The following is a 13720-nucleotide window of genomic DNA, read 5'->3' on the forward strand; positions in this document are numbered from 1 at the left end:
GGAATTTTGTATACTTAGAAATAATAAACTGGACAAGAATAAAAAATAACTAATAAACAAAAAAACTAGGGTTAATGGTGGGAGAGAACTTGGAATGACCCAGCCAGCTCTTTCAAGATAACAAACACCCTGCAGTAGATAAATGTGAAATTTTGGAGACCCAGTGAATAGAATTTCACTGAGTCCTATGTATGGGAGTCTCAATCAAGGACTAGACCCCCCCCAGGTACCATTCACACTCCATAGGACGAAGAAAAATCCTAAGAGAAATAATGCTGTTGTGTATAGGTGTACAGAGTATGCTTGCAAAGCTGATGCTCATTACCTAATTAAAAGCAGGCAGTTTTAATGTTGTATAGAAGAAGTCAATGAAAAGTATTAAGTTAAAAAAAAAGAAAAACAATACAATACAATCCCTGCTAATTGACTTTTGTGTATACATTAAGAGCACGTGACTCAAAAATATACTCCTTTTAAGTCTCTCATAAGATTTGTTGTTGAAGCGATTTATGACCACCCAGTTATGTAAGGTAGTTGACAATGAGCGTGTGCGGCACCTGCCTTTCCTGCTTAAAAATTAATTAGGAGTAGACTGGTTAACCTACAGTCTACAGAGTTCTGCATTGATTATTTAACACATTCTAAAAGTAGCAGAACACAGGAGAATGGAGTGGGAAAGGGGTAGAGTGTAATTTGCAGTCATTGATCATTTCTAGGCGAAGACCCACTGTTTATACTAAATTAACACAAATGCTGGGAAAAGTATTGTAATGCTAGGTATTCGAGCTAGCTAGCTACAACAGAAAAACACTGAAAATATGGGCACAGTTTTCTATTATCTGCTATGAGATGTTACATTTTCAAGAGACACGTTTAACACAAAACATAATTCAAGTTAAAGGTTGGACACATACCAAATATCATCAACATTTCAATTAGAGACCAATCAACAGCACCTGAAAGTTCTGAAATAGACATGCCATAGGATTTTGTTCAGTATGTGGTCCAGAAGGTGGGGCCACTCCCTGAAATCCCTGCAGACTCTGGTACCCCTGAATGAACTGTTGCTGCTGCCTCGAAGGAAACATCTGATTGTTGTTCAAGATTGACTGGAGGTGAGTAAGCTGATGGTTGTTCAAAGTATTGTTCAGTGATGTCATATCACCTGCAATCCCCCGCCAAACAGAAGAAAAAAGTGGTCAATAATTAGGCTTTTCGAGTCAACCCTTAAATGCGATAGATACAAAAGTAAACCTTGCACAAATAAACAATTTACACTTGAGTGGAATATCTTTCATATTGCAAATAAGATTTCTAGCAAACAAATTAACTTATTTTTCATGTATTCCGGGGCAGCCTCGCAGCAATCCATCTAGTTTATTGATAAACCAATGTCACCATCCATGACTAAATGAGATGAGGTCGTCTTGACATCCATGGTACACAATTCCACTAGAGCATACATAATCTAAGTCCTCAACATCTTTTAATTATCTAATAAAAGCTATATTCTCAAGTACTATCTGATAGGAGCTTCAGCTTGCCAACATTACAAAGCCAAGATGAATACATAAAACAAATATATCTAGATGCACTTACAATAATGCGAAAGACTGCAGTGCTACACATAATGGTCAGGTTAAACTGATTTATTAAGTCATATTGATGAAGATTAGGGAATTAAAAAGATAGACTGCAAGGAAAATCGGTTACAAAGGAATTTCAGGTGCAAATGAAAAACCTCCCTGTGAGATGTTTTTCAGCATTATTTGTTTTTCAACCATTTGATCAAGGACAAACATCGCAAATTGTTCTGAAACAGACTCTGTATAGCAATGGTCTTACTGACCAGATTGGATAAACTGAGATCAATGGATCAAAGCCTACTACAGAAAATCCAACCCGTTGCAGATACAAAATACTGTTTGATTATGTAGAAAACTGCTCAATGACCACAGGTTTCTAAGAACACGTGCGACATGTTTGAGAAGAATCAAGATTATACTCCCAATAGTTCATGGTAAAGGCGTGTGCTTGAAAATGTCGATCACAAATTCTAACCATAATACCGCAGTAAGAAGTTAAATTAAGTTAAACAATATGCCACACAGAAATGTCTAAAATAAAGTAAATTGTACATATTTATATTTTGAGACCACATTTTATATTCTGTTTATATATTTTTTCATTTGAAGTTTAAATGCTGGACCAATGCACTGAATTAAAGGAAACTTGGCCAAGCTATTACATTTCAAGTATGGCAAAGGGGGCTACATTTTTCCAGTTTATTTTAAGAACATGTGTACAAAGGAGAAACGAAAAAGAAATTGAAAATATGATCAACAAGGGTTTTTTCATTGCAACAAGGGAGTGATCGAAGAATAATAGATCTAGGTTCATACAACCCATCTGGATGGAATCTAACTTTTAGTTCTCAGAATTTTGTCATGCTTTGTTTCTCTTTGTTCTAGGTTCCCAGGTGAACTGGGTGAGGTGTAGAACATATAAAAAAAAAAAAAAAGAAATAAAAAAAAGTGCCTCTAATGCATAGCTATACATCGCAACACTGATGCCAGGGGATACAGTTTTGCTTGAAATAACACAATCTGCACTGTCTGTAAAGTAATGTAATATATGGAAAGATGCCCTCCAAAAATTAATAATGCATATATTATGTTTATGTTGCATCTGATTCAATGGACTTTGGGTCACGTTTACATCTAATCTCAATTAGGCTGAATAATTAAGAAAATCATACAGTTTAGGTTTATATTTAAATTTGAAAAGGAATAAATTATGCATCTGAGACTGCACATTAAAGTGCAAATCTTTCTTTCGCACATATGCTAGGCAAGATACCATTAACTAAACCTCTTTATAATTAAAATGTAACACTGTAGGATATAGGAATTATAATTTCTTTAATTAAATGAAAATAGAAACTTACCAAGCAGATCAGCCCCTAGAAGAGGATTAAGGAGTGACATCTGAGGTTTAATGTTGAGTTTAGCTATATCCGATACATTACCAGTATTATTACAAAAAATTCAGCATCATTGTTGCTACTGAAACCTTTGGTGTACCGCCAAGGGCTGAGGAGGCTAAAGAAGCCCCTTGAGAGGAATGACTACTTGTGGCAGCAGTCACTTGTGGGAAGGTTTGTACCAAAACAGAGGAAGTGAAAGTTGATCTGCCAAGAGAGGAGACAACAACATCACTCGGAGGCTCAGGGATCAACATGGGTAATTCTGGGGCTCCAAGGGAGATGAAGCTAGCGATTTGTAAGTCTTGTCATTCTTTGAAATACTTGAGGAAGGGCAACCTGTAGAAGTTGGGTCAACTTCATAATAGGGAAATTCATTGTCTAAGAAAAGATCAGAAGTTGAAGTAACATCCACGCATGAATATACAGGGAAGTGAACTGAAAGAAGATGGTGAGGACACAAGAGGAACTTTCAACAGTTTGCGAGAATGGATTGATGGACAGAGCACGTAAATAGGGCGTTATGGTAATCCATTTTGTCACTCAAAAGTAAAGAAAAAGCACAATTTATATTTGGGTTGAAAATCTATGGGGCAGAGTTGGACTCCAGACATGCCTGTTGTGGTTGAAGGCTGTGGCATATTCATAATACTCTGACTTAAAGGTTGCTGATTCAACTGAAAAGCTACAGATAGTGAACTGAGGATTGGATTTAAAGTGTGTGGAAGATTGCTGTTTGAAGCAATTGTCTGTGGTAAAAGAACTGTATGCTCTCAGCCCATGAAGGGTATAACACTTCTGATAGGAAGCCACCTCTGTGGAGGGTTTCAGCTGCAGTGGTGACTATAATTCCATCTTGAGAATTAGACGTAGCCTTTGTGATGACCTGCTGGTTTGCGTCAGCAACGGCCATGTATGGTAACTTCCCTGTACTCCCTGCAATGCAAATGATCATAGGTATTAATAAGGGAGTATCAAGCTATGTGTTCAGAATGTTAACTATAGTGACCACGCATCACTATTTCAAATCCTTGATTGCAAATGTGAACCACTGCCACTTTAAATGGTTATTATAAAGCATTACATCATGAAAAGATATGAGTAGCTCTGCACAAAAGGCCAGAAAAACACTATTTACCAGTCAGAACACTGCACAGGTCTTTAGAAACTCCACCTGTAACTGAATGTCATTTTCCATTTATAAGAAAAATAAATCTGTGTCACAATTTGGGCACTGAATTGTTATCACATGCACAGAAGTAGAATAACCACACAAAATGTGAAAACTTATATGCAAAACAGATTTCTGCAGTGAAAACCATTGTCAATAGGATTAGAAGAGTTTTAATGTTTCAAATTTAAAAAGACATTTTCAATACTTTTTAGGACACTAATACATATCAACAGAAGGTAACATGAATTTGAAAACAACTTTAACATCTTACTACTAAGTCTGAAACTCAAACCCATTATTTCATGCTACAAAACCATATGCAAAGTGTAAGCATAAAATGTAGGTCAATGCTGCCAAAGAACTATAGTATAGCCAAAAGGTACAAGATTGAAGCTGTACTGTTGATACGAGTGGGTTGGAAGTCATACATCAATCGAAGAGTAAGCACATGTAGTTTTTTAAAGTGCATATAATATGACAGCCTATGGTTGTTGTTTTTTCATTCATTTTAACTAACAAACAGAGCCAGGTCTAGATATACACACAATCTTGCCATACAAACCTCATCCCAAACAAAACAGGAAAAAGAATGCAACTCGCCTACATACCTTGCCATCCGCTTTAGTAGTACAAAAAATTGTCTCCTAAGATTTCATGCAATAATACAACCACAACCAACAAAACTTGAGTTTCAAGGAATATACGAGCAGAGTAGGTTTGCAATAGGAAGGAAAGGAGTAAAGTGAAATTATGTAGTAAAAAAGTAGAAGAAAACATCAAACAGTGAAAGAGAACTTAGTTTAAATCAAATCCACCACTGTTTGGCCTAAAAGCCCCTCCATCCTCGCCTTCCAGCCCTTTGACAGACAGGAAATCTGGAGGAGTAAAACCATTAGCAAGAGTCCCTTTCCCATCAAAAGCTAGGGGTTCATTATGCCATAATGTAAGACCAAGCAGCTCTATTGTTCTCCAGAAAAGATTGTATCACCTTTGGTTGCACAAAAACATTTTATTGCACCCCTCCTTGAGATGAGCCAATAGTATATAGAGGAGGAGAAACCTCGGACCTGCAGCAAATCTGCTCTTATCTTCTGAAGCTCTTTTCTCATGGTCTGAGTCTTGTCACACAGACCAGAAACAAAAGGATCTGCCAAGCTGCAGTTTTTGCTTTACAAGCACCACTTTTATTTAGATATTCTGAAGATCAGGATCTACAGAGTCATTTAATCTAATTGACCTGGGATTCTGCTCCCGAGGTGTACCATGGAAAGCCCACAACACAGACGTGTGCCACCCTGCACAGTTTTCACTCAGCTGTCCAGACATAGCATCACTCTTAATGTCCTGCGGTGGTATCTGCTTGAGCATTCACCTATGTAGCTTATGAGACACCTTTAACCTAACCCCTCCCACCACAGCTCTGAACCCTGTCAGCTTCTGCCCCATCCTCATCCACTGAGATTCAAGCACTGCCAAAGCTTTCTCTAATATAGACACCTTCTTTCAAATTATGTCTACAGCAGTCATACTTGCTGCCACTCTGCTCCATCACCAAAACAGAAGTTGGCTTCAACTCCTTCCCCTCTCCACTGCTGTTGATGGCAAAAATCCCTTTCCCTGCAAGTAAGCTACTCTGCCATGAAAGAGGACAAGCAGGATTCACCAATGACAAAGCACAGTCTAACTTTCAAGCTGCAAGTCATCGTGACTTCCTGAACATAAATCAGCACCTCCAGCCGAGGGGTGTGACTGGGCCATGTAACCTTCTCTCAAAATGATATCCGATATTAAAGTGTTGGAACCTCGTTCTTTTTGATTCAGATAATTAGGAGCTTAAGGGTTTAAACCCATGAGGCATGCCACATCTTCCTATGGGGAGGATGAGTTATCTTGGCCAAGACATTAACACTGCATGATGATTATATACCATCTACATTAACTTCAGAGATTCATTTTTTCTCAAGAGCCAGAATGAAAATGTAAAAATGAGTGAATATGGGTGCAGCAGGTAGCTCGTACTACGGTTGTCTGGCGTTTAAAAAAAGTCAAGCAAAAGCTGCTAAGGTGTAAGTTGCGGCTTCAGGGACCCAATTCTAAATTGGTGCTTCTAGTTTTCTTGAAAAACAAAAATACAAATTCAGTAAATTGTCTAATTAACTTTGTTATTAGCTATCTGGCCAGAAAAGAGTATATATGCGGTTTGCACCTAGCTAAAAGGCAACAGAGTGCTAAACAGGCTCAAAGACAAAGATACAATCAATAAGAAATGGGAGACATGGCAGGGTTTTGAGAGTGGAGATAGACTGGTTACTTTGTTCTGTAAAGCACTGTATTCCGCTATTTTCTTAACAGGGACAAGAGTTTGACAGTCTAGGTGGATGCAGGGATGTCGATACAGCTCCTAAGTGCATAAATAGTGAAGGCCTGTTACCTTGTTCTTCTCCTTTTCCACTCCTTTGTCTCCAATCTAATGATGTCCTGGCTACGAGTGTGCAAAAGATCGATGATGCTGCCAGCCATGATTGCTTTGTAGACTCTTCTGTGTGCGAGTGGAGTGGACATATTTCTTCATGCTTTTGATAAGATGTGCAGTAGTAAGTGGATGCCAGGGAAGGGGACAAGTGTGAAGTATGGGAGCCGTGGAGCAAAGTGTTGCCACATTCCTAGATGCAAGAGAATGAGGGCTTGAATAACGGTTTGGAAGTCGGTTTCTGGGAGGAATGGCTGCACTTTCTTCAGTGGAAACAGCTGGGACCAGACCCTCCTGCTATCCCTGGAGATGTGTTACTTGAGGATGTGATCAGTATCACAGTGAATCTAAGTGACATGGCTCTGAGTGAAAGTTAAGATTTGAATCTGTCAAGTACATGTCATTGAGCCAGGTTTGTATTACCTGTTGATGCTCGTTCTTTGTAAATAGTAGGAATCGATGTGGCAAAGCTTCGGTTTTTAGGCATTTCAAGTGTTTCACAACAGGAGCATGTCAAACTGACATGCATGTCGAACTCGACCACGGTTTGTAGGATCTATGCAACATGAATCACCTTCCAAAAGGTTTGTAAGGTCATGCACTCCTAGGTATTGATCATCATAAGCATATAGGCTGACTCCCTTTGACATGTACTTCTAAAACTTTGGAATGTGTCCGACCAAATTTGCTTCCATTCTTCCTGATCAGTACCGCCAACGATTTTTCTTGTCCCCTTGCATCAGTGTCCCTGCCATGCTCACCTTTCATTTCCATCAGAGTTGTGTACTGATGAGTTATTAGAATCCTAGTTGTATCAAATTTATTCAAACCTTTTGAGAGTGCTAAGAGGCTGGCTTGCTGATTCTAGAATAACGGAGTATAAAACCCAGTGCCGATTTTAAAAATACTTGAGCTTATTGTGTTCTGTGACCTAAAAGTCTCTTGCTCTCTGAGTGTTTTAATCTGGCTCTGCTGGAACATATAACACACAATGACCATTCCTGTCTCCACCTAAGAAAGTCCTCTCATCCCCCATTGCCGGGTCAAAGAGCAAGGAAAAATGAATAAGGATGTATGGGGATGGGAATGCGCCAAGAATGTAAGAGGGCTCATCTATCCCATATTTCCATAGCGGTCCTATGGACTAGAGATGTATATGTCTTAGGGCAAGTTTCTCTGTAATCTAAAGAATTCCTATGGCATTCTTGTTGGTAGAGTTTTATTTCCACATTGAGCAATTTCTTCTAATTCCATAGCTGATCACCCTACTACCATTTTTGCAGATGGTTAAGTGTACAGAATTTCACGATGCCAGGACAGGCCAGTCCACCTTGTGAGCATGGAGTCAACAGTATTTTCCTACTTATTTTGACAAATCTATGTGGAATTGAAACTTGAAAATGACTTGTTGCAAACTCTTAAAGTCACACATTTGGATGTGGGACAACAGAGATTAAAATGGGTACAGCAGGTGGGGCAAGGTGTTCATTATTACAACAGGAATTTCTTTGCAATAAAACCTAATAAATTCAAAACATTTTTCAACATCCATCCTCCCATACTTCCGGTGATATGCATTTACCCACGTACTTTGCCCTTTTTAGCTGTTTAAAACATCACTGCATTCCTTTATTTGTGCATTCATTATCATTTAAGTAAGTATTGTAACATACGTGATTTTATTTACTGTTTTATTAACTTTCATTCACAGTATATTGATGCTCTGGTATAGGCTAATAGTGCATCACCGATTCATATATTTATTCATACAATATGATATTTAGGAAGAAACCCAGCAGTTATATATAAATGTGCAAAAGAATTTACAAACTTCTTTCTGCTCCCTTGTTGATTTAGGATGTAAATGCTCGTTCTTCCATTATAAAAAATAAAAAAAAACTTTAAGAAACAGAATACAAGACCTATGGCCAGGGATTTTAGCACTAATGAGGCTTCAAAACTTTGAAAGGAAGCATCAAATTCATGGCTAGCACTGAATTCATAAACAGACGGAATGAAGAGCAGTATCAGAAACCCATTCAGATGGCCACAGAACAAGCAGGAGCTACTAGGCTCAACTGCAGAGGTTGTGGCCTTTTGCTCTCGATGTACTAGGCTCAGACCAATTATGGTCTCTGAGCAAGTGGGTCAAATACTACCCCTTTAGCCCATGACTCTCAGTGGTAGCGTGCGGGGGGGTGGGGGGGAGAAGAGAGAGACTCTCTCTCTCTCTCTGTGTAGGCAGGGTTAAGGGCTAAGGAACAAGGTATGCGAGGACTCATCACTCTATCTCTCCAATAACGTCACTGTCCAGCATAATACTGATTTTAGTATATGCAGTATTTATTCAGCAAGGAAGACACAACAAAAATAATTACACAGACTTCTTTTAAAGCTAACATCCTAGGGCTGAACCGGGCTGTGTTCCCACTGCAGGTCTCTTCGCCCTCCCTTTCTCTCCACTCTGAGCCTGCATCCCCAAGTGGAACTTAGGAGGTGACCCCCAGGTGCAGCTCACACTAGCGTATGCATAAAAGGCAGTGTTTGGCCTTAAAAGTCAGCGCACCACCAAGCTGCCACAAGTCTCCATGAAGGACCTGTAGCTTCGGCTTCAATCTTAACTGACGGCAGTCTCTGAAGTGTCAGAAAGCTGGGGCCCTTTTCCTCGTGCTCTCATGTTTAGCAGAGTGCACTGCATTCTTAAGCGTCAGCAGGGGAAGCGCCATGAGGGGGATGGAGAAGGTGTCTGCCTTTGGTAATCAAGTTATTTAGTAATCAGGTAATCGAACAAAGCAGCAGCCTTTGGCAGGACAGCTTCCGGGCTTGTTTCAGAGTCCCTTGGCAGATTGTGGGGACTACTTTGACACAGCGATGGTCCCAGCAGCCAGAGGGGACTTCTCCTGGCATCTAGGAATCACAAGGAAGGCAACATTCTCGATCTGGTCAGATCCTCCAGATGACAACCTTTGCAGTCTTTGGTGGCCTCTTCTTGGACACTTGCATGTTTCAGTGGAGGTGGGAACAAGATGTTCATTGGGGAGCATCTAAAGTGAGCCGTAGGGGGAAGTTGGGGGGGCACCAAAACAGGTGACGCCCATCGTCTCATTTGTATTTGGCGAAGGCCTGCACAATCTAAGTTGCAACAGGTGATGACTTTGGCAGTCTTCAGGGCCAATCCTAGCATATGGGGAAACAGACAAGTGAGACAGCCCTAATGAAATAATTGGCAGAGAATTGGCCACAACTTCATTTCAGTCCTGACAGGTATTATCTACTTCTGCCAGAGAGTGGTCAGCTTTCTATTACTACAAGTCCTAAATGGATCGGGTGCCTCACACTCTGCTCAACTGGATCCACTTGTCAGGGTCCTCCGCTGGGTGTCCTTAACTCCAGGCTAGCTTCTCCTTCCATGATCTGCTGACCTTGGCAGGCAGGTTTCCAAGCACTCTTTCTCTCATCAGAAAGGCACTGGTCTTAGCAGACAGACAGACTGCTGGTGCTCCAGGAACAGGGCATGTGTTCTTAGCTCCTCTGTGATGGCCCCTCACCCAAGTGGAAGACTGGCATACCTTGATCCCTAACCCTGATTTTATCAAGAAAAATTATTTTCGATCTTCCTCTCCTGACTGTGCCACTCAAAGAATTATGGAGGATATGCTCCTATCTTTATACTACAAATCCAGACACATGTGATTTAGTGTCTGGTCTTTGAAATTCACGTTGTGGGTAGCAGGATATGATCCAATTCTGAGACCCATAGCACAGGCCAAAGGAACACAGGGGATCACATCTGGCTGTCAACCTCCACAGAGTGAAGCACCATAAATTTACAAAGGACTTCCTTCCTTGGTACTGTGAAACAGGTCAGCCCCACCACCTCCCTGTCTATATGTCTCAGCCTCACTGACTAGTAGATCTTCCTAGAATCAAAAAGCCCTTTGATGTGCACAGAAGATGCTCTGCTCCTCTTCACTCCGTATACATCTCCCGTTCCAGCAATCAGGAATATCAGCAATACATATCACCTGTCTGGAGGTTACTGTCCTCACCTTCCCAGGCCCTAAAGTTCAAAAAAGGACCCACTGGCCTCCTTGTTAAAAACCATCCACAGACACACATATGCAACCCAGCATGCATACACAAATATGTGCTATTGGGTGCTACAAGCACCTCATGCAGGCCAAGGGTGAGTTTAGTAAACACCCATTAAACTGTACACAAGTGGGTCAGTAGACACCATTCCAGTGACAGGTAAAAATGCCTGTTCACATTACTAATTATACTGAACACAAAATGGGTATGCTGCCGCCACCATGCTTGTGCCACTTAACTCTAGAAAAGGGCAGCAGCCCTTTACCTTCATCAGGACACATGACGTTTCTGTACTAACAGTTGGAAAAACTGGTTACTGCTGGTTGGCAAGCGATCTGCTTCTGGAAAGATCTATGACATAATACAACAAAGACTGCCCTTGCTTCCAAGCAGGTTGTACACTGAAAGAACATTGAACTGAGCATATGGGGCATGGCAAATTCCATGCAAGATGGTGGACACGTTTAATTCAGCCCCAGACGGAGACCCGCAATCCTTTCATTATCGTTGTGACCCATGCCCTTAGATACGAGATTCGAGCTGCAACAGGGCTCGATGCGGCAGAGGCCCTAGAAGGATTAAAATTGGCAGTTGACACGAGGGGCAAGTGTCGGCTACAGTACTCAGCACACAACTCTTCCACTCCTCCGGGAGGCCCCTGAGTTCGGGAGACTTGCGACACTGCATCAGAAGCTCCTCAAGCACCCTCCTCAGTTGGAGGGATAAGTCTGCTCCACAATTCTCCCACGTCGGTTTGTGAAACTGACGCCTGACTCAAGGATCGGAGGGCCTAAGGAAAGAGAATTTGCTGCTGCGACCGGGCTTGTGGGCCTGAGACCAATGAGCCGCAGCGGAGCGCAGGACAGGATCCCAGAAGCCGCTCATACCTGAGGAACTGATCAACACACCCCTACAACCAGCAGGTGCGCATACATAGATGGAGGGTGAGAGCCTTGCAATTATCCGTCACAACCTGCAGGGAGCTGGCCATGCCCCCTTGCCCTTCTGCAGTGCTCCTCCCTCCTATATACTGCAGTCAGCCCATGTGGTCTCCAAAAGATTCATTACAAAAGTTATAGGCCATATACAGCCAACTTCCGATCAAAGGGCATTCCCTTTCATACTCCTTTACCTGAGCTGGGGCCCGCAGAATCACAGGGCCCCCACCCTAAGAACTGGCCCCCTCTGCATCCTGGGGGAGCACAAAGGGCAATCTCTACATAATGCAATGCCGCTATATACAGACCCAGTCGACTAGGACGACTCTGCACTGAGTCAAACCCCACCCATCACTCCGGCACAACTATCGCAGCTACAATGGAACATTTGGTGACTTACCATGGCCGCTCTTGTAGAGGGGTACGGACTGCTCGTATTCCCTCGGTGGCCTCTCCGACCCCTCCTTGCGAAGCCATAGTCACAAGGAAGAGGAGAGTGCCCCTTCAGGCTGGCAGACTGACTTACTTCCACTGCTCCATTCTGCAAAATAAACTAACAGCACTTACACTGCTCTCCCATCGACAAGACAAGTGGGTGAGAATTGCATCAGCAAGCCCAACAACCCCCTTGCTATTGCCTGGGGGCTCACCTCCCGGAGTGCGCATGCTGCTGTAAACCCCCTCCTCATCCCCCCACCACCGAAGGTTCTTTGGAGGCCTTGCGGGTCCGGTACGGAAAGAACTTCATGAGAGACTGCCTCTTTCGTCACAGAAGACACTAGACAAGATACTAGAGGCAATAGCGGACACCAAGCAGGAACTTAGTGGAAGGGTTGACATAATAGACAGAGTTAAATCTTCTCAGAGAGGAGCAAAGGAAGCTTTCACCCTGGGTAGATACTACCGAAGCAGCCTTCACTGATATTCAACCAATCTGCACTAAAGACCACGGTTGCCACCCTAACACCCATGGTGAAAGAGCTTGAAAGGCGAGCTGAGAAATCCGAGGGTAGGTCACAGCGAAACAGCCTACGTATAGTAGGCATCCTTGAAGGAGCCAAAGGATCAAATTCCGTAAAATTTCTTGAACAATGGGCTGACCCGACTAATAGACCACAGTAAGTTATCCCCACAATTTTTACTGGAGCGTGCCCACAGATTCCCACCCCGGAAACCACCAATAGGTGTACCCCCCTCGGCCAATTGTGGCTTGAGTGATGAGTTAGAGGGACATACTGTGTTGCTGGATCCATTAGCTTTGAAAACACCCGGCTCTACCTATTTCCTGATTACACAGTGGCAGTCCAATGCAAGAGGGCCTCGTTCTTCAGAGTGAAACGGAAACTCAGACAGGCTGACCTATGGTACACACTCCTCTTTCCAGCCAAGTTAAAGATAATGGCAAACAATACCAGCTATTTCTTCACCGAGCCCACATACACCTGGGACTGATTGGAACAATGCCAGGTTTGAGGGGGACGTTCTGCCCTTGTTCCTCCCCCGACAACCCAGAGGGGACCAATGGGAGCAGAGGGACAAAGGCAGAAATCATGACATCAAGGACACACACTTCAGAGGAGCTCCGACACCAGAAAAAGCCAAGGAAGACCAAACATAAGCGCTATCCACAGCTACATCCTGGTGGGAAGAGAGATGCTCCTCCCAAATATACTCCACAGTTGACATCCCCGTCGGATGTGGACTATCACGCTTCCCACGAAAGTGCTGCCTCTGTGAATCTACCAGCAGTTACTTCACAAACTGCTGACATCATAAAATCGCAACTGGTGGTCATCATACCTGCGATCTCTTGATGTGATCCTGGGCACATCATGCTGCTTATTGGTTTACTGCATTTTTTCTCATTCCTTCAGGAAGACCCCATGGTCTTTCCACATTAGTAGTAACAGAGTACACCATCACATGCTGACATGACACATGGGATTTCCCGCTGGCCTCCTTGTCCAAGGATGCTCTATTGGGCCTCCCCCGACAAACTAGACTCCACACCTCTCCGCAGCTTTGGAGAGGTTCTCTGTGAGATACTCCCTGTTGGGGGTACT

The 13720-nt window shown here is 42.6% G+C and overlaps 1 protein-coding gene across 4 annotated transcripts in view; it reads right to left on the reverse strand.

Moving 5' to 3' along the window:
• MBD5 (methyl-CpG binding domain protein 5) overlaps positions 1-13720 on the reverse strand; it is a 368139-nt gene that overhangs the window by 151033 nt on the left and 203386 nt on the right. For all 4 annotated transcript variants that reach the window (XM_069225228.1, XM_069225227.1, XM_069225226.1 and 1 more), the window contains one exon: positions 957-1165. In XM_069225228.1, coding sequence (XP_069081329.1) covers positions 957-1165 — 209 coding nt within the window. The remainder of the gene's footprint in view (positions 1-956; positions 1166-13720) is intronic.

Source organism: Pleurodeles waltl, chromosome 3_1 (assembly GCF_031143425.1).
Source record: "Pleurodeles waltl isolate 20211129_DDA chromosome 3_1, aPleWal1.hap1.20221129, whole genome shotgun sequence".
Lineage (NCBI taxonomy): Eukaryota > Metazoa > Chordata > Amphibia > Caudata > Salamandridae > Pleurodeles > Pleurodeles waltl.